Below are 22,514 nucleotides of genomic sequence, written 5' to 3' on the forward strand. Positions count from 1 at the left end.
CCTTCACAAGTGCTTCTATGTCGGTGGAATTAATAAATATATTTCAGTATTTTATCATATTGTCATGAATATTCTGAAAGCAAAAACACTCTGCAAAAACGGAATATTTTAGGGAAATATTAGCCACCCTCGGAAACCCTAGGCTGCAAGCTTGAGGGCAAAGTATTTAAAGAAAACAGAAAAAATGTTAAAATATAAAACTTTAAAAACTGTGCTGCACTGAGTTCTCAGGTAAACAGCGCTGACTGAACAAAAGCTCAGACAGAAGTTACACTGAACAAACACTGCACGATTAATAATACCCAAAATCCTCAGCTATGGCGGGCAATAGAAATCATCAGAAGCAGAAGAGGACTGTATTTACTGTAAGATTTAGTGGGGTTTGACTTTAGGACAGCCATCTGACTGTATATGTCACCACGAGCTGCATAAAAATGGAAAATTAGGAAACGGGAGCCATGTTTTACCGAGCCACTGTGAGGGTTGACAGGAGGCTTAAACATTAAATCCTGCGCCTTGGAGGAAACCAGAGAGAGAGAGAGAGAAAGAGAGAGCGAGGAACACCAAACAGATGCCGAGTTTGTCACTGCAGCAAAATTTAAAAGAGCGTCTTTGGAGCTTGGTGACACAACCATCCTTCATCCTACAGCTGGGGACACTATAACCACTTTTGTGTTTTCTTGCCAACTCACAGAAAAGCTGCTACCATCGGCTTTATGTGCATCAGAATGATCACTTGGTCTATTGGGCAATGACGAGCAAACCCACTCGTACTTTGATTTTAGAGGCCATATGTTAAAACTAGGACGGCAATGTTTATCTTAACAGCTAACAAACCGGCGATCATAATTCTTTGCTTTCTGTACACGCACACACTCATTTTCAGGGTCACGGGGAGCGAGAGAGGACATGCTGTAGTGAAAGGCAGGAAGCACCGTGTTCGCCAACGCACGGTGCACATACAAAAACACGTGGATTGACAAACGCAGAGAGATAAATACAATCACACTGACACCTGAGGGGGATTTGGAGCCTCCTAACCTGTCTTTTTGGTTTGCTGGAGAAAATCAAAGCAAACAGAGTGAAAATGTGCAAACTCCGCAGTGTAAGAACTGGGGCTAAAGGTGAATTCACCTTCGCAACCTTCTTGCTGTGAAGCAGCGGCAATGAAAACCATCACGAACGGGTAATGAATAAATTCAGATGCACAACAGTGTGTCAATTTTTGTGTCAGATTCAACATTAAAGATTCAAAGGCACTGCATTTCTCCAGATAAACACATGCCCCAGTTGTAAGGCGAACTATAAAACAATATTTTGTACACGCTTAAGTACCAGTTTGCAGATGTGCAGAGCGGTACTATTTTTTTTCCATATATGAGCATGTAAACATCATGCAAAACCTCAGACAAGCCCTTGTCCTTAATGCACATTCTAAAAATGACAGCATTGTTATACCAAAATGCATCAGGATACTGAAGACAGTTGAATGAAAAAGACTGAGCATTGTTAAGGCTCTTTGTGTCTATGAGAGTGCACTCATTTCAACATAACTTTTGGGCATTGTGGATTTAACTGAAATTTAATGTTCATTGCTTTTCTGAAGAAGAGCAATAAAGTCTATTGGAAAAAATAATTCCACCCTGAGCTTCGTTTAGCACCTTTTATTGTTTTACCTCATACTGCTGGCTAGTGAAGCCGTTTGCAGAAAGTGTGTTGAAATTACCAAAGACAGACATAATAACTGGTCAAAAACATTCTCAGTGGTTAACCGATAGAGTGCCCGATGACGTTTTTCTGTAGGTCAACCTGGAAGCTAATGTCACCCTGGTTACCTCGTCAAAAAGCCTACTGGATTCTTCCAATGGATTTTGGATTACTGCAGATAATAACAGAAAGGTCTGTGGCGAACAAACTATGATACTTACACATTTTCTATATTATTCTCCACAAATCAACACAACTTTTATGATTTTTGAAGCCTAAAGATCATTGACAGGAGTAAAAAGTTATTGCTAGGCTAAAACAAACTACACTACGGTTGTGTGGCCACTGTTACAAGGTGATAAAGCCGTGTTTAGCGCAGTTTGGTGTGATAACGTGTTGAAGTCTCATTTAGCCACTTGTTAGCAACTGTTTTTTTTTAAGACACATAAAAGCTTCAAAGTTTGTGAGTGGGTTATTTCTTTAGTTTGTGTTAACCACAGACCTTATTTAAGGCTTCTTACCAAAACCCTATTGAAAAAAACCTATTGACTTTGAGACGAGGGACTGGAGGTACTGAAATCCTCTCAGACATCCAGGTTTTAGGACTCATTACTGGGGCTCTCTATTAACAGTTAACCACTGACACCCTTAATATTCATTTCTTTGATGCAAGTATCTCTGACTGACACAGAAGCTTGGCTGTCAGTCAAGAAAGTGCTAACTCTAGGGGACTTAATAAAAAAATCTCTGGTGTCTCTGGTCTACGTCCAGGTATAAGCAGATTTATTCCATAACATAGCAGATTCACTGATATAATCAGAGATAGAGTGAGACCCAGATCCAACACACTGATTAATCAAAACCGCATCCAACATATTTAATATTTATTGCAGTTCACCATAAACCTATAAAACCAACACCGTCACCCCAAAGGTCCCTGCTCCCCAGTGAGAGTGAATAGAAAGTGATAATGGAGCTGACGCTGGACCACGTTTCACAAGTCAGCCGGGGTGTCTTGCGGGACACGTTCTGAGAGCCGAGTGGATTCTGCTCAGACCTGCATGGGGCTGCTACAGTGGCGCTATGCTGTGCGTGGGAGAACAGAGCAGCCCTAGAGTGATAATTAGTCCAGTCTCTTGTTGGGCAGGCGATTCGCACATCAGCATTGGCTGTCTTCTTCTTCTCCTTTTTTTTTTTACTTTGTGCCTCTGTATCTTCTTTTTTTTTTTTGCTCAGTCCCAACTTGGCTGCCTCCGTCTCTCCTTCTGCGCCTCTCTGTCTTAATTAGCCTCAATTCTCTTGACTTTGATTGGATTCTATTTGATTAAATTCAGCTGAATTCAATTCAAGGTTTTGCGGGGACCGCACAATATCACAAGTTAACACGAAAAATAACAGCAGAGAAAGTTTATCTGTCTCTCTCTTCCTCTCTTTCCTGATTCTCTTTTCCACCATCCGTGATGAGCTGCAGTGAAACTGAATAATTCACAACTGCAGCAGCTCAGCTCAGGAAGACTGAAGCTGTCAGTGATAGACAGAAAACAGTCAGCCAGTTTGTTTCTGAAAACGCACGTCTCAAGTACCTGCGCATCTGTTCACTGGCACTGCTGAGCCCACTGTGGATACTAATGCAGTGTTTGTATTTCACACAGTGTGTCGTCCAACAGGCTGAAGAATGAGCCTCCATTTTCAACACAATACACGTAATCTTCATGATGTCCTCTTGGCTGCTAGTCTATTACTATAGTCCTGATTTCAAACATCTATCAACCAATTTAAACAGTATGACAGCAGTAAACATGTTATTGTTCTGTCTGGTCCTGGGGGGCCACGTGAGGCAGGTAGGGCCAAGAACCTTTCAGAATATTTTCCGATGTAAAAGGAAAACTACAAATACCGCCTCGTGGTTGTATGCTTCCACAAACCAGTCAAGCTGCAGTTACAGATACATCCACGTCTGTTCAAGACGCTTATGAAGCCATGACAGTTGAAAATAGGAGTCACCAGAGGCCCCATGGTATGATACAGTGATAGTTAAGTCATTTCAAACCTTTTGCGATATACTGAGTATTGCAATAACATATATTAAAATTTGTTTAACTGTTTCTTTTTCACCTGCGAATGACATTCTCAAAGGAAAACTTTGGCAAAATTTTATCTAGTGGGCTTAAAAAGCACTTGATTGTATTATTTAGCAGGCTACCAAAAGTGTTAGGTTTTTTGTTTAACTGTTAATAATTTATAGACTAAAAACACTGATACTTGGTGTCCGTTTATCAGTACAATATTGCTGTGCAAAATACCACAATACTATGCTGTATTGACCCCCCCCCACCTCTAGTTGACAATGCTTCAAATATTGATGTTGCTATAAAGAATAACAACAAATACTGAAATGTGAATGCTTCACACACATCTTCCTCCCAGCAGGACAGAAGATCTATACAATCAGCAAGATGGGCACGCAAGATTAGTGTCACCAACTCAGTATCCAACAAAATGTTTCCCTTTTTGTTCCTGACGTGAGGCACTGAACAATGGCTGGGAAAGTGTTTTTACTGAAGACCTTCTTGAGATATAATTTTCAGGAGAATGAGATGTACATTCGGATGATCGAACAGATGGACAACCTGAAAAAATACTGCCTCTGGCTCAGTTATTACTGGTGTGGAGGCATTAAAAAGCTATTTCCTGTGTAACGGCAAACAAATTTCAACTTCTGGTTCAATAACAAAATGAAACTACAAACAAATTATACATTGTTTTGGGGGAAACTAAATAAAGCAAATAATAAGCAGTCTTTTACCAGCTCTGTTTGTGACCTGAGCTACGTGTTCGAGTCATCTAATGCTTTGATGTCATGTTGATCTCTTGTGCACAGAGGCAACAGGTCAGCCTGTGTCAGAGTCCAGAATAGACCTGACTCAGGCAATAAAGGTCATGGATGAGATGCTTAGTCAGTTGATCAGCATTTACTCAAAGTGGCAAAGAAGCAAAGCAAGCTGATTTGAAGCTGCCTTCTGATGACTGAATGTGTTAGATTCAAATCAATTTAATGAGTTCACTTTTTACTGGTCCTTCCTCGCACAAATCATACAAAATACATCATCACCGTGATCAGCGTAATGACTGTCGATACCAGAGTGAACTTTTGATCAGTGTTGATGAACATGTGTCATTATGCGGCAGCACAAGCTCGAGCTGGTGATAATTTGAAGGTATTTGTGAGTTAGCTGAAGGATAACATTACCAGCTGTAGCTGTAATTCCTCCACCTGTGCAACCACATGTGAAAGCAGCAGATTAAAGTGAGTCTGGCTCTCCCGTGTCTCCCCTACCATGTTTTTCTGTCTATTCTCCAAACACAGAAACATTAAAGTACAGCAGGACGAGTAGACTGATTACTGTTCCCAAAAAAGACGTCCTTTACAGAGTAAGTGAACTGCACTCACCGCTGTACGTGACAATCCGGATAGTGGAGTCACCCTCTCCAAAACGTGTGATGGGGGTGAGGCGCACTTCATAGGATTCAGGCTTTATGAGCTCAGTCAGGTTGTGTGTCATGAGCTCTCCTTTGTTGATTGCTCCGTCCACAGGGATCTCCTGCTCCCACCAGCGCTGCAACCCCATCTGGATGGGAAGAAAAACCACAAGAAAATTAAAAATCACTAGACAGTCAGAAGTTTTGTACTTACATGTACAAACACACTGACATTTCAAACATAATGGCTGCATTTGAACAAAAAACACCTATCAGAGCCAAGAAGACTCTAACGTGGCTGTCAAATGTCAATCACTGCTTGTGAGCTGCAGTCAAACTGTCACACTAGGCAGCGCGGATCAGATATGAATCAAGATTCTGTAACTGCATGGCCTATTTCTCGCCTGAAATGTTTGCAGAAACATATTTCAGTGTACTGTTTCCCTGTGAAATAAGAACATTTCTAACTTGTCCCCCATTTTGTTTGAAACCACCAAGCTGAAAACTTAGCACAACCCCAAGGCTGACGCAAACTTTCTGAGCAAATATGACAAAAAGTTTTTTAAAAATTTAAAAATATATATATGTATTTTTATATGTATATGTATTTTTTACATTATCTTCATGAAGCTGTCAGCAAGGAGCTTGTATCATCCAATATGTTTGATTCATATTTTACCCATAGATTTCAGAAAAATTAGGTTCAGTCAACAAAAAATGTGGAGTCCCACAGGGAGGTGTTTTGGGGCCCCTATTGTTTTTATTATATGTGAATGGCTTATGGGTTTAGCATAGGAATTAAGACGCGTTAAAGACAATATTTACTTTGTGATTCACCTGCCTTATTGTTGGAAACAGTTGAGCTGAAAACTAAGCACCACCAATGCAAACTTTTTTAGCAAATATGACAAAAAATTATCTTTACAAAAGTTACCAAAAGTATCTTTAAGAGGCTATCAGTAATGGTTTTGTATCTTTCAGAATCCAAATAGCTTAATTTATGTTTTAACCATAGATTTTGAGTAAAATAATATGATGTGGAGTTCCACAGGGAACTGTTTTTGGGCCCCTACTGTTTTTATTATATGCAAATGGCTTCATGGGTTTTGCATAGGCATGAGGTCACATTCAAGACAATATTAAATTAAGAAATCAGAAAGATTTAGAATGAATTTACAAACAAAAAGCTGTCTCTTTTATTTGGATTAAATTAAAATGTGACCAGTATTATCCAAGATAGCTTGTTTTAATCTGCCAAACCCTCTATTAGAGACAACAGAACGAAGTTTTTGGTTAGAAAGGCTAATATAATTAAATTAAGTCTAAGACTCTGGGCTAATTCTTTAGTTTTGAGTTGCTCTAATAAGTTACTCTGTTCATGGTTCGAAGGTCCAGGAATTGCCTCAAGTAAATAACAGATCTCTCAGCACAAGTTAGTCAGTGTTGGGCATTGCAAACAGCACTTAACAGCTGCTTTGGTCATCCTTGAATGATAAAATTGTATAACTTCAACTCAGTAAGGTAAATTTCTAAGTATCTTAAAGGCTTTTGTAGAGTTAGACAGACTCATGCCCACCAACATGTGTGTCTGCTCTTTTAGGAATAGTTTACCTTTGCAAGCCGATAAAAAATTAAACCACCACAATTTATAGCGGCTGTTGTCAATTTGTTTCATATTTTTAAATGTAATACCATAAACCATAACATAAGAGGAGCATGCAAAAGACTTTCTTCTGAAGAGTTTGCTCCTGGGAACATTTTGCATACACGACCACAGAAAATACTTATTCCCCTCACAATCAGTATAGGATGTTCTCTCTCATGTGCCAATTAACCCTGTCTATGGGCATTTGTATGATCAGCCAACATTAAATGCTACACAACAAGATATTTTCCTCTGTAAGCTGTTGACAGATAGCTGCTCATTAGCCACGTTTACTTTCAAAGCAGCTGCAGGCCTCTGAATTCAAAGACTGCTATTAACAGGCAGCAGGAATATTCTCATATTTGTGGAGGGACTCTTTTTTCCCATTAAAAGACATGCCTCTGTCTGCATTATACAGGCAAGTACAGTAAGGACAACACCTTTGTGCTCTGTACATGATTGCCTCATTCTTTAAAAGTTTGCCTTTAATCACACTCTACAATGTTTTGCTACCCCTTTATACAGGGGACCTTGAACTGACAGGAATTTTATATCTCGTCTTTGCACAATGTGGAGCACACAAGCGAGTCTGTCTTTAGGTGACTAAGCTCAGGTATCACACAAAAAATTAGCCGGCGCTTTTCATGTCTTGTGATACAATGCAGCCCGTCGGAAATTCAAAGAAACAAAACGAGGTTTTGTTGCTGCATTTGCTGGGGGGCAAAGAGAAGAGAAGTAGGGTACATTTTATCCTTGAGAATCAGTTTGAGGGGAAGAGCGGCACAAAGACAAGTTACAGCTTCTGCATCACAATTAGTGACTTTACATGCCCTTCTCAGTCAAAGGAAAAGACAAAGTGTGTTAGTAGCAGAGAGAGACAGAGATAGAGTGAATGAAGGTGTGATAGCAGGGGAGCAGAGTCACTGTGTGTATGTGAGTGTGTATGTGTGTGTGAGAACAATACCAATTAAGTAATTACTTGGAGCCAGGATGATCCACAATTATGGGGTGCAAGTTTTCACCACCATTAGTTTGCAGGTAAATAGAGTGTTTTGTCTGCCACTGGTAATTGCAGACGGAGCACTTGTCCCTACCTATCCTTCGAAAATTTTAGCTTTCCCCTAAGTACAAAAGGCACCTAATTGCCATAAATTACACAGTGTTGGCCTTTACATCTCTGTGTGTGTTTGAACCATTTCTAAAGGGAGTGTGTATCATTTCAAGCACAACTGATATTTCAATCAGAGTGAAAACAACCCCTCTATACAAATAGTGACAAAAAAAGTTAATTTACTTTTACTAGAGACAAAGTTTTATTAAAAATTACATATCATCCTGGTTTGTGCATATGTGGCAGTCTGAGTCTGGTCTGTCTGGTGAGGGGTTTGCAGATGCCAAAGGGAGAGGCTACTTTTCTGCATCCACAACGATACGCAGCTCTGTGTTTTAATGTATGTCAGTGGTAGTGCTAATGCATATGCAGGGTTCCACATATATTCATTTATTTGCTGCGACCCACCACGATGAAAACATCTGCTGCCGCATACTGATTTTTCCTATCTTTTGAGCTGAACTATTTATTAGGAGCACTGCTGGATATATATGCCATTTGGTTATTCTACCCACCACACTCTTGGGGTGCAGAGCGTACTCTGGGCACAGATGGAGAAGTTGAATGCCAGACACAGGGAAAGTGGAACTTAACTGTACATTGTGCTGGGTCTTAAAGTTTGCTTTCACTCGCCACTGCAGCAGCTGCTCCTCTCATCCATTGATTTCATCAAATCTGCTCTGAGCATGCAAAAGTACAGCCTGGACCATTTTACCAAGCTGAAGAGTGGTTGTGTTTAATGAAGGTGTATATGCCAGGGAGAGGGAAGTGGGTACAGTAACATGAGACTGGCCAAAGCATTCCGTATTTTTCCAGTTTAGTCCACTTCTTTAAATCAAAGAATCTTGAACAACATCTCTGACAGTGGGTATCTCCTCTAAAATCAGCCACAACAAACATAAAATGTTTATATTCTTTATTTTCTTAGTTTTTATGACCAGAAGAAAGCTGTGAAAACCTCAATCTCACATTTAATCAAATTTTCATGCTTTCTAAATGAACTTAAATTTTTAATGAATTCCCACTCATAAGGCATAGCGTTAGTTCAGGTAGAGCACTGAAGTTGCATTCTCTTACATTAGCTGATGGTTGTCAGCTGCATCATTCATGTTTCACTCAAAGGCTCATTCATTAACTGAAACACACCCGATTTTGATGTTATCAGACCATTAAATGGCTGTTATTCGATGTTTATAGCCTCATGTGGGTTGCAAGGGACCTGCCACAGCTACTATCAGGCTCAAAGGCCATTATCAGACCACTGAATGGCCATTTGCATAACCAATGATGTGAAACAGGCACAGGGTGTTAGGTTTTGCTTTTACTTTTGTTAGATTTCAACTATGTGGTTAGGTTTAGAAAAGATATAGTTTGTCTGTTAAAGATTTATTTTTGGCTTTTTCCTATATTTGGATTTACTTCTTTGTTCTTCTTCAAAGAGCAGTCCACCAAATCTATTTTAACTGCAGATGTCTGAATGGTTAATAATAATAATAATAATAATAACAATAATAAGCTTGTAGCTAAAAACCTAAATATCAGACCTATATGAAAGGCCTGATAAAACTCTGATGAAACAAGCACCCTGTGGAACTATATTTTTATTTTAGATCTGATTCATTTGAGTTTTGATACTTTACAAAATTAAACAAAATGTCCTTTTACTTAAGTCTAATAGGAAGCAACTTTGTAGGTAAGAGCTAAACATAAATATTTCATTTCAAATGGATTTGATGCCAGATTGTAATGGGAGCACCCTGTCAATTTACTCTGAAAATGTCTTCAGGTTTGTATCTTACCTCATTATAGTTTCCAAATCCCCACATAGCATTGCTTGCTTTTGCTTTGTTTAAGTGGCTGTGTAATGCTGCAAGCATAAATAAAAGTATTTATATATGTGTCGGTTTATCAGTACTGGAGGTCTCTGTCAGATTTAAAAACATTTAATTGGGAAAAATTATAATAGGGGGCTGGTGTGACTGTGTGAGTCCCAAAGCTCCAGGCAGATGGAGGCCTTAAATAATAGTCTTGGCAAACACCGCCTCAAACCCCCAAACAACAACAACAAATGGAGGCAAATAATTCAATTTTTTCCATATCAAAAAAGGAATTGTATTAAATGTGCAAATCAAATCAAACTTGAGATGTTGATTGAGAAAAACATTTAACTTTTCAGACATTTGGAATCATACACATGCTTATCGGGTTATGGACTTTGCACCTTTGTTTTGATTGCCATTAATGTTTGCTGAATCCCTGCGTCTGCGCTCAATTAAGGGTTTTGTTTACATCCCATTACCTTTCATTTTCCAAATTTTCCCCGCAGAGGCAGAGTGCCGTATTGATTTAATTTCATTTGATTGCGGCAGCAGTTCACAGGGTTTTCAAGGCAACTTAAAAAAACACACAGCAGGATTGATCAAAGGAGCTAAAAGAAACAGGGATAATCAAAGTGACGGCATATTGTTAGACAAGGGCTGATCTACTGTAGATTTCCTGCATGTTAAACATATGGCTCCTATAGATCTTTTTGCACAGCCTGATTTGACAAATTAATTATAAAAGGAAGAGACAGTAGAAACAAAACGGTGAGATGTAGGTTAAATAAGTTCTCGTATTGTGGTTGGAGATCATAGATATAGAAACATAGATGCGCTGTTGGCCCCTGGATCATACATCAGTGGAGCCGCCATATTGGAGAGGCAAGACAACAGGGACGCTAAAGTTTGTCTTAATGAAAATTTATAGTTTATTTTTCTTTAACCAATTGCAATGAGTCGCTTTTACATTAATGCATTTATGATCTATGTGTAGTAGACAAAAACGGTTTGTCTCCACTTTAATATAATCTGGATATTTCGGCTGCTGGACACTCAGTAGAGTAATGTGTGTTAGACTGACATGAAGTGAATTACTGTTGAAAGATAATTCATCATCATAAGGTGTGTAAAAACTGTAAAAACTCCCGTTTGTCAAGCATAGGTTTGCCTTATCTTCTTTTGTTAATTTCTTGTCATCCCTGAATTTAATTTGAGTTGGAAGTAGACAAGTTTTAGACCAGCTAGCTGACGCTGTCTGTTTATTAACTCCTTGATCATAACAGAATATAGAAACTTTCACTGCTGCTCATCTTCAGTCTAACACCCACCACTCTCCTGAGGATCCAGCAGTGATTCGAGGCTACATACACACATTATAATAAACCATAAACAAAACTTTTTTTCTGCTACATGTAGATCATGAACCCATTTATATAAAAACGAATCATTGCTGTCGGGTGAGATATATTAACACTGCAGGGATATTTATGCAGAGAAACGGCAGCATGATAACGGGCTGGTCTGACCTCTCTGACATGGCGGCGCCGCTGACGTATCGCTGCAATGGACTGACACAGTCAATGCGGCGTCTATGTCTATATGTCTGTGTTGGAGACAGGCAATCAGGTTCTGGACAGCAGAGGAGGTTTGGAAGTAGTCGGCTTCAGTATCAAAACAAGGCCAGATGTCACACCTTTCCATTGCCTCCCTGACAGGCGCATTGATTTGTGTTTTGTGATTCGCGCCCGTGCATGCCTTTCAGCTACGGCCTCGTTCCCATTTCCCCTTCAGCCAGACTGTTTCTCACGAGAGCACCGGACAATAACAGAAGGCAATCCATTACAGAGGCATAAGGTCCACCGGCTCCGAGTATTAATTCAAAAGAGAAAATGATGATAATTCTCAGGGAATGGCAGGGGAGCTGCGGCTGGATCTATAAATAGATCGAAGTGATGTCGTCCACGTGCCGGAGCTTTCTTTACTGCACCACTCTCTCACAGTCAGTCGGGGGGTATCGCCGCATTTATTTATTTACAAAGAGAGCCTCTCCTCCTACTCATTTCTCTCTTCTCTCTCATTTCCTCTCGCTCACTGCCTTGACTCCTTTTGCCTCTTCCCGGCTCTGACGACTCCTCACCGAAAGGCATTTAGAAAGAAAATCTTATTATCAGTCCAAATCAATACTCAAAGCTGAGACTCAATCAATCACAGAGAGAACACTGTATAGCAAGTCCCCTGAAAAAGTCCTCACGGCAAAGAGTCTCTTTTATCAAAGACAATGGGAGATGGGCTGTTTTGCCTCGTAGGGAGGAAATAATGGTCACAAAATGCAGCCTCTCGAGATATCAAGCCAAGAAGGTGGAAAGAAATTAATTTGCCCAAACACTGATTGTCTGCTAACACAGACTGGGGTAGTTTTGTTCGCTTTTGTAATAAAAGAAAAGGAGGACACGTCTTGTCAAAAATCTCTTCAGTCCAAGAATGGGCTACAGAAATTTTTGTCCTATAAATGGTTTGGAAGATCGGATGTATATATAGAATATCTGAGGGATGAGGTTTTTCTGCAGGGCGACATGGAAGTTAGCATCGCCCTTTTTCTCTCCTCAAGAAGCCTTTAAAAAAAAAAAAAAAATTGATATTCGATTATTTCAGAATAAAATATCCATGAAAAACAAACTAGTACTTTTGAAAGTTAAACTTTTTGCTCGGCAAGATAATCTTTACAAATAAACACCACTTTTAGGATTTTTGAAAATTAGTCATACCATACTTTTTGTGGATTTTATGAGCATGTTTTAAATAAAAGCCAAAACAATGTACATTTAAAACTTCCAACTCCAAACCATTTCCAGTTTGTTTTTTTTGTAACTAATTTTGAAAGTTTGAGTGTTTGCTCAAAATTTGGCAGGGAAGGACTCCTTTGACCCCTTTGCCTGGGGACTGTTCTTTATTTTTCAGAGGAAAGGGTTGGCTGGGGTGAGACTTTCTTTGTTTCTTTTTTTTTTTACCTTCCCTGAAGCTACAAATATTTTTCCTTGAGGCTCCCTGAGTGACTTGAAGGAAATGCATGACCCTCCCTCCACCGTAAACCAGTTATTAGATCTAAAAACATACTCTTTGATGTCTTTAAGTGAAAGGTTGAAGATGAAATCCTGGAGTTAAAAACGTTTTTCATTTTTGTCATGCATGCTAGTTAGTTTGGGGAAACAGCTTATTTTTAGCCAAATTTTAAATAAGACTTTGAATAAAGCAACTTGATGAAATATTACTCAGATTCGGATATGTTTTCTTTCTGACAGAAGCGTTCGGCCCACAAGGAACATCAGAAATCCAACTTTAACTTTTCACAGTTTCTTGCAATGGTAAATGGTTTAATTTTTTCTTCAAAGAAATCATGCTCTGCGAACTCACTAATATTTCAAATAACTTTGAATTAAAAAAAACAAATTCAGACATTATATCCAAAAAATAAATAAAAACAATTGTGCACAGAACTGGCTGAAAATAGTAAAAAGCAAATATATATTCCTGGCAAGTTTTCAGACAAACGCCTGCTAAGCGCAAACACGGGCTCTGCAAGCACAACATCATTTATTACCAAACAGACCGACTGAGATAGTTGACAGAAAAATCATTGCGCTACACAAACATAACTGGTTTAGAATGTGTTTTCAAGCCTCGATTCCTTGAGGGTGTAGTGTGAAACAAACATGAAATTATATTATTCATTGCAAACACAACTGTCAGGGTACGCTCGCTAATTCTGAGCAGCACTGAGATGGATTTAGCGTTGCAGCATGTGCTACATTTCTTTGATATATGCTCTGTCTTTTTTAAAAAACAGGCTCCTTAATGGAGGCTCAACGCTGCAATGAAAAGGCAATGTGAAGCTGAAAATCTGTGGTGTTAATGGAGCTGGTTCACGATTTCAGACTTGATGTAAACTGAAGGTGGTGCCACACCTGCTGCTGCAAATAAAAAAAAAAACTATAAAGACAAAATGTGCTCCACTCTGCCACAGGGGGAGAGGGAGAGGAAGGTACACATTGATTGCCAAAGAGAGAAAATGTAACCGTGCCATCCATCAATGCTCGCAGCCTGTCATCTGTGGAGTTTACTTGAGAAGCAGAGAAAACAGGAGCTCTGCTTGCTCTTTCTCTCTGCGGGGTTCCCTTCCACTGCTCTGACTGAGCGTCTGATGGAGAGCAAAAACAGAGGCAATTCGCGGAAACCACAGAACTCGCTCAAACGGCCGCCCCTGACAGGTTCTTAGTCATCCCGCCCCGGCCCGCAGAGGCTCATTCACAAACTTAAAAAAACAAAAACTACAGATAAGACAGTCAATGAATCGAGGCGTGAGATTTGGCGCTGTCAAATGGAATACAACAAGCAAGCTGTGCAAACACTTCTATGGCATGCTTAAATTGGCAATAAGTAATGTTTTTATTGCCCCATGGCACAAAACAACTCTAATTCTTCGAAGACGGGTTGAAAAAGAGGCTGACCAATACCGATGACTCAGCGATTATTGTAGGGAGCCGACAACTCTCTATGTAAAAACTCATGTTCTGGCTGTAACAAAAGCTCCCCGAAAACAAATTTCTCTGGGACTGAATAACACTTTTCAAATCAACCTGCATTTGAATAATGCACATAAAGTTAAATAGACGAAAAGAGAACACATCGCACTCAGAAAAACTCTTAGTCATCCTACCTGTCTGATGCCGAGTCTGTAGGCGACAATGCGGTCCACGGCGTTGGGGTTCATCTGTGTCCACTGGAGCTTGAAGCCGTAGACTCTGGGTCTGTTCTGCCACAGAGGGCTGTAGGTGTCGTAGTAAAACTCTGGAGGGTAGGCCTTGCCTGGAAGAAAAGCAGATAATGACACTTCAAAACCTTACTTTATTTTATTTTTTAATTTAAACTTAAATTAACCAGAAAAAAACTCCTGAGATTAAAAAATTCTTCTTAAGTGTACTGGCGAAGACAGGCAGCAACATAAGTTACAGACAAACATTTAACAAAAAGAAACAAACACAAAATCAAATATGCAACTCCAAAACAAGCGATATACTGTAAAAAACAAAAAGCAAAATCAAAATCACGTTACTACAAGATAAAAGTGTCTCAAAATGTGCTGTAAGTGAACCAAAATTTAAAGACAGTTAAGATGCACGCTGACACTGGCATCTAGAGGATGGCATACAAAAATCCTGAACAGTGCTTTAAAACGGCTGAGAGGAACCAATGAGTTCAGCTTTAAGTCCTTTTGCAGAAAATTCCACATATATGGAGCTGCATTCACAAAGGCTCTTTTATCAAACTCAACAGGAACCATCCATAAAGACAATTAGAACAAGATCTTTGAATAGAGAGTATAGCCATTTTCAATCCCTTAATGTACACACATAAATATGCTGGAAGTAGAACAAGAACAGCTTTGTAAATAGGAGAACGCCGATCACAAAGCCTACAAAGTTTTACAGTCACCCAAGAGATTACAGGATACAGTTAAAGGCTTAAAACTGATAAAAAATCTCAATGCACCGTGATACACTGAGTCCAGAGTAGCAAACGCTGGGAGGGTGCATAAACTTTTCGTTGCTGCTTAAAGAACTGAATACATCCACTTTTCCCCTTGTGCCCACATTATGTGTTGTTAAACAACCAAAAGTGGACCTGGACATGCCCTAGTGCACCATGTCCTTCAAACTATTTGGCCAAAAGGTTTCACTTTAGAGCTTGATTATCTTAAACACACTCAGATAAACAACTAAAGTCAAACTGTCTCAGCAATGACTGGAATCTCTTTTAAGTGGAGGACTGAAAACAATCAAAACAAACCAGTTTCTGCTGAGATAAACTGAAGGCACTGCTGTGAAGACTTAAACCCCATGACAGCAGCGCCAGTGTCTCCAGTACCTGCGGCACTTCTTTGTGTACGTGTTTGGCGAATGGACACATTGACACTGACACATCTGTAGAAAGGCAAATTCAGAAAAAAAAAGTGCAGATCTTTAAAGCAAGTCAGTTACAATGTATTGCAAAAACTGGCTCTTATTTTGAAAGGTCCTGTGATTAGAGATGTATTGTTATTATCCAGTGAATTAAATCTGAATTCTCTTATAAATTTATAAATGAAATTATAAATGCCATTTAAATGTCTTTTTCTCCTATCAAAAAATCAATCAATAAAATACCAACAAAGAAAAAAGAATTAAAAAACATCACAACAAAATAACAATAAAAACAAATGAAGGTTCCATGCATAAGTGCCAAAATTGTTAGCGAGAGAAGGGAAAAGTGACTGAACTAATTGTTATAATCCGTTATAACTAGCCCGGTAATATTCTGTAATAATTTTTGACTTGTCAAAACAAGGTCTGTACTAATGAAATCTCTGCATGATTGTTGCATATCAGGGAGTTGTACTTATTTATTCATCTATTATTTTTATATCCAACACAACTTTTAGTTTCAAAAAATTACAAAAAAGACTGTTTTTTAATCTCTGTATTTTATTATTTATTATTTCTTAATAGGAGAAAAATCAAATTAAATGTCATTTATATTCTGTATATTCCATTTCGGACCCCGCAAAACTAAAAACTTATGTTTTTCATTTTCAATTTTGGATTTTGAAATGAAATCAAATAACTCTTTTATTTCATTTCTGTTTCTGAAAGAAAAATTCCAAAGTCTAGAAAGCACACTGACCAAACAGTAATCATTGAAAATGACTAAATAATAACTGTTATTCTCTGCTTGCATTTGTAAACACTGTGGGTAAGCTCAGCTCCGCTGCAGTTTTTGTTTTTTTTCTTTTTTTTGCACACTGTGCAGGCTTTCTTTTATGCTCAAGTGTATATGTAAACTTGCAAATGTTTCATTTTGTTCACACAGCGACACTTCTTTAAAGCCAAAAAAGAGCGCTGAATTACCATGACAAAGATGTACAGTTTCTCTTATCTCCACTATGTTCTGTTTGTTCTATTTTTATCCGCTCCATATGATATTCCACGTTGCTGCTGTGACCCAATTTTCCCTGAAGGATCATTAAAGTTTCATCTTATGTTACTTGACATAGCATGGCACTGAATCAAAGCGTGTACCAGACTGTAGTGAGTCTGATGAATGCAACTACGGCCTGAAGTGTCCGTCCCGTACAGTGGCAGATTCTACCTGAGCGCTTGAAGCTTGTGCGCTAAAATATCGGCAGAAATAAAAAATCACTTCACACAGACGGATCCAGATAGAGATCCTCAAAAAGCTTTTCCTTCAATAACACGGTTTGCTTTGTTGGAATCTGTGAGGATTTCTTTTTCTCTACAGCGATCGCAGCACGGACTGAATAAATCCTTCAAGATTTTTCAGCTTTCCTGTCACAGGCTGCGAGCTGATTTTTGACAGCTGAAGTGGAGGCTGGCAGAACATTGTGTTTTAATCAAGATCTAGAAACAAGCTCACAGGATGACCTTCCAGGCGAAGAATAGTAATTCACCTCAATGACACCTTGTTGTGTTTGCCCCTCTGCAGTTTGGGCTTGTTTATTGAAGGATGACAATACCCAGGGCGGATGATTTGTAACAGCCGTGGAGAAGACGGCCGGGCGGCCATTGTTAGCTCAAACAAAAACAGGACTGGGATTTGAGGTTCCCGTGTGCAGGTGCAGCGAGAAGTTGATGTATGTCAGGCAATTGCATAAAGCTGCCAAGATGGTTTATGTCATTGATGAATTATAATGTTATTATTTTCCTAAACAGCTTCAGTGGTCTCCTGGGTCTCTTCCTGTGGGCTCTTTGGTGTGAAAAGATCCTTGAACAAGTGGTTTCCTGTGATTTGATTCTTGGTTTGACACTCAGGGGAGGAAATAAACTGTGACTCAGGACTTTGTGAAGGTCATAAGTTTAAAGGGTTATCTGTCTGGTTTCTTCTCCCTGTTTAAAGTTACACAGTAGGTTAGGGGCTCCTACTCTTGAGCCGGATCTGAATATTGTGAAAATAAATGTTTTCTCGAGACATTATTATAATGATAACCAAGAGTAGTCCTTGTAAATAATATCAATTAAATATTTGAGACCAAATTGATTTAATCTCTTTGAAAAACATGGGGAGAAGGCAACAAGCAACTTAACACGAGATGGTCCAAAAATTCACAAGAAATTAGTAAAAAAGTTGAAAAACGATGCATGCCAACAAGAGCTCAAAATATTTATAAGCATCTATTAGCATTTAGGATCGTCACGCTGATCAGTGCGTCCATTTTTACTGGTTGGTTAGCAGACACAGGTTGCAACAGCAGTCGCACAGTTATCATCCCAAATTTCTGACACTGTCAGAGTTTTATCTCAAGCTGTCAAGACTGTGACGACAGCCATCCTTGAGTCACGGCCTAAGATATCGCCACGTTTCTTTCACATAGGTCATCTTTTATCTGGGACAGCCCAAAATCACACGGTGAATACAGGGCTGAAGACATGAGCGAGGAGATCTGGGTACGGCCAAGACGTTTATGAGGGAACTTTACCAAAGTTAATTTACACGTTACTCTCACTGTTAAGATAGCTCGGGACGCCCAACAGCTCAGTCGGCAGAGCTGGCGCTCCATGTATAGAGGCTACATTCTCACCGCAGCGGCCGCGGGTTCGATTCCAGCCGGCCTTTTGCTGCATGTTGTCCCCTCTCTTTCCCCTTTTCATGCTCAATCTGTCCTTTCAATAAAGGCAAAAAGCCCATAAAAATTATCTTTAAAAAAAAAAAGATACAAGGCTGGTTGAAAAAGTGTGATGCATCGCTTTAAATTTAATGGCAGAATTCAAATGAAACTGAATGGATGTTAACTCAGTTTACTGATTTATAATCATGCCCCATTAGCTTTAAGTTACGTAAAAAGCCAAAAGTCTGCATCTTGAAATGAACTCTTTACCACGACAATGGAAACAATACGGCGCAAACGATGCCAAATAGTCAAGTAGGTAGAAGAAAAAAATATTCATAACACGTTGCTTTATCGCATAACGTCTTTGATTGCATTGTTCCCCAATTAAGTTGTAAAACTGCACTTCCGATAAAATCATTCAAATTTAAACGACTCAAAAGCAGTGAGGTGCCTTTGTAGATTGCAGAAAAACAAGATTAGCAGTTTTATTCGGGCTCTGACTGGTTTGATCAATTCTCATAATCGCCCGTGATAACAAGTCAAAATCAGCACTGAGGGCATTTTGTTCTGCGTTTCAGAAAATAAATCAGGTTAATGATGCTTTGGGCAGCCTACTGCAGATCACTTGGCCTTTACATGGATGAAGCTATTTAAAATACAATATTCTAATCTGAGGCAGAGAAGCTCATTTATCAACCAGATAAAATCATTCAGAGAGAGAAAAAAATATGCAAAAGCAAAGCAATACTCCCCTAATTTATTTTTAAATGTTTTGTTTTTTTTTATGTGGAGATAAGAAATCCATCTCACAAGGTTAGGATGTTAAAAAGAGTCTACTGCAAGTTGAACCTCTCTGTTTTCTAACACAAGACGCCGTTAAACAATCTGCCTCCATAGCTCAATGAAACACAACAAGAAAAACATATTTTACAAAAAAAAAATGCAAGGATAATTACCATCTGCACTCCACTTGGCAGTGTTTTGCTGTATAGCGCCAGCTGTGTTTACAGCACGCCGTACAGTAAACGTTACATAAGCCAGCCTGGCAGAAACCGTCAGTTTTGTTCATGCAGTTTATACTGTATAATAAAGAGATGAAGAGGCTGTACTCTGCAGTAAAGCAAAGGCACGAAAGGTTAATTGAACAGCCTCGTATCACTGTGTGTTTCCATAATATGTCTCTAAAGATTCTCACACAGACTCTGCTTTAGTAACACATGACAGAAAGGATTGTATTCAAACACTTTATCCATTCAGCAAACACAAATTAATCTGCTAGATCAGTGACACTCAATTTATGGCCCGTGGGCCAAATCTGGCCACTGATAGGGTGCTGGGTGGCCGCCCACCCTTTTTCTAATTCACAGTAAAAATAAAGTGATTCACACTGGGAATTGTTTTTGTACTAATAGTATATGATGAGGTGCCAGGGTGCATAAAACAGCATCAACATAGAGATTGTTTATCAAAAAAAGGGCCAGTGGAGAATCCACCGCAGCCCCCAACAGAGGTACAAGCTAAGCCCCTAGTGTCCTAAAATCCTAGAAATGTGCTAAAATCCCAGAAATGTTCTGAAATCCTAGAAATGTCATAAAATCCTCAGAAATGTCCTTAAATCCTAAAAACATCTAAAATCCTAGAAACTTCCTAAAGTATCACTCTTAAATCCCAGAAACATCCTAAAAACCAAGAAACTTCCTTAAGTCCAAGAAACATCCTAAAATCTTAGAATCATTGTACAGTCTGAGAAACGTCCAAAAATCCTTCAAATGTCATATAACTTTAGTATTATCCTAAGATCCCAGAAATGTTCTAAAATCCTAGAAACCCCCTAAAATCCTAAAACATCCGAATATCCTTGAAAGTTCCCAAAGTCCCGCAAATATCCTAAGATCCTAGAAACTTCCTAGAAATGTTATAAAATCCTGTAAACATGTATGAGGCTGCTGTGACTGGCCCCTGGCCTCCTGTTATTTTGCAAAAGTGGCCCCCAAGTAAAGCAAGTTTAGTGTCCCTGCATTATTCAGATTTCATTTTTTAGGGGCAAAAAAACTTTTAAAAGTTGCTTTTTAATAGCAAAAGCAAACTTACAGTCAATTGTCTTTTTACTCAGAAAAAAATTTTTTTTGTAATGACGGCCCTCACTCATAAGAATATGTGTTGAAGCACATTACCTAACCCACTCAGACGGCTTGAAACAGATAACCCTGGATGGGAGTAAAGTACAGAAGGCTTAATTGATTTTTTAAAATCCTGTTTATAACAGCAGAACCAATGCAATGATTCATAACAGCTCAGTATAAAAAAAACCTTCAGGCAAGAAGTTGACCTTGTTTGCAGACTTCCTTTCATTTTTTAAGGGTTTATGAGCATGCTCTCTTGTTCAGCAAAACACCGCCATATGCTGAGTGGTGCTATACGGTGCCGGGCTGACATGTGATGTAGGCTTTTGTGGCTGAAATGATGCTTACATATGGACGCACAGCTGGCCGAGACAACACCGCCGCACGAACAGCTAACCGACTATTGGGAGAAGACATTAGAGACATTAAAAGACTCTGTGGTAATTGCCTGGTTGTGTCCTTCTGGGAAAGAGAATGAAATCTCTCTGTGAAATGGCATTGAACTTGTAATGAGTCACTTCCACCCCGACTATTCAGCTCATTCTTCCTCAACTTCCTCCCTCCTCGCCTACTCCACTTGAACAAAAAAAATCCCAGAAAGATTTCTTATCTCAGATCATATTAACTGGGATTAAATTTTGTTTGTCTTGACCCAGTATGACTTCTGGTTTTATCAACTGTTGGTCAGTGTAAACGGGAGACGGCTCCAAAGTGACTAATCATGTGATATTGTACTGGTACAAAAGAAGCGGGCCACAAAAATAGGTCAGAAAATAAAAAAGAAATTACAAAAAAAAAAAAAAAATGCAGAACAGCTTGTGACTGCCATGAAAGCATCGGTGGATTATGAGACATTGGGCCCCTGGACACAGACATGCTGGAGGCCCCAACACCTGTCCTACATAGGAACAAGACACGCAGACTTTACAGTTCTTTAGTGTCTATTTGTGGATGATTTGTGTCTCTTTGTAGGTTTGTTCGTGTCTCTGTTGTCATTTTGTGTCTCTGTGGTTGCTTTTTGTTCCTTTTTCAGTCATTCTGTATCTCTTTGTAGTCATTTTTAGTTTCTTCATAGTTGCTTTACATCTCTTTGAGGTTAGTTTGGATCTCTGTAGTTTTTTTGTAACTCTTTGTAGACACTTTTTCTGTGTTTTTATAGTCATTCTTTGTAGTTGGTTAGCATTTCACAGATGTCATTTTGTGTCTCTTTGTGGTAGTTAATCATTGCTTTGTGGTTTTGTCTGTCTTTGTGGTAGTTTGCATCTCACTAAAGACATTTATGTCTCTCTGGAGTTGTTTTGTGTCTCTTTGCAGTAGTTAAACATCTCTTTGTGGTCATTTTGAGTTTTTTTTGAGTTGCGTTGAGTTGAGTTTTTAGTTGCTTTGCTTCTCTATGAGGTTATTTTGTGTCTCTTTGTAGTTGTTTTGTGTCACTTTGTAGTTGTTATGCATCTCTATGGTTCTGAGTCTCTCTAATCATTTTGTGTTTCTTTGTAGTTGCTGTGCATTTCTTTGTTGTTACCTTGAATCTCTTAATAGTTGTCACGTCTTTGTATGTCTCTTTGCAGCTGTTTTGCATCTCTTTACAGTCGTTTTGTCTCTTTGTGGTCTCTTTTTGGAGTCTTTTTGTGGTTGGTACGTTTTAATCTTAGTGACATCTTGCAGCTGAAGGCCAGGGGGACTCCTGACTCTTTGGGCCCCTGGTCCTTTTGTCCGGTAGGCCCGTTCAGCCATCCATCCATGCCAATAAGCCTGAAATACTTTCGGTCTGATCACAAAAAACATTATTCATATGCTGCCTTTTTACTCTGACCGTGTAACATCAGTCATTAGGATCCATCAATGCCTCTTTGAGCTGCGGAAAATATTCAACATCCAGCATTTACTGCAGATCTGAAGTTCAACCCAGGTGAACATGGCACAGACTATAACAGCAGATAGTCGAGCTGCTAAAAACCACGTCTGGAAC

At 39.1% G+C, this 22,514-nt stretch overlaps 1 protein-coding gene across 2 annotated transcripts in view; it reads right to left on the minus strand.

Moving 5' to 3' along the window:
• Window positions 1-22,514, minus strand: part of LOC121955372 (MAM domain-containing glycosylphosphatidylinositol anchor protein 2) — a 252,880-nt gene that overhangs the window by 34,050 nt on the left and 196,316 nt on the right. For both annotated transcript variants that reach the window (XM_088089304.1, XM_088089303.1), the window contains exons 11-12: window positions 14,478-14,626; window positions 5,159-5,336 (exon numbers count right to left, since the gene is read on the minus strand). In XM_088089304.1, coding sequence (XP_087945430.1) covers window positions 5,159-5,336; window positions 14,478-14,626 — 327 coding nt within the window. The remainder of the gene's footprint in view (window positions 1-5,158; window positions 5,337-14,477; window positions 14,627-22,514) is intronic.

Source organism: Plectropomus leopardus, chromosome 16 (genome assembly GCF_026936395.1).
Source record: "Plectropomus leopardus strain MGB_pleo_1.0 chromosome 16, ASM2693639v1, whole genome shotgun sequence".
Taxonomy (NCBI): domain Eukaryota; kingdom Metazoa; phylum Chordata; class Actinopteri; order Perciformes; family Serranidae; genus Plectropomus; species Plectropomus leopardus.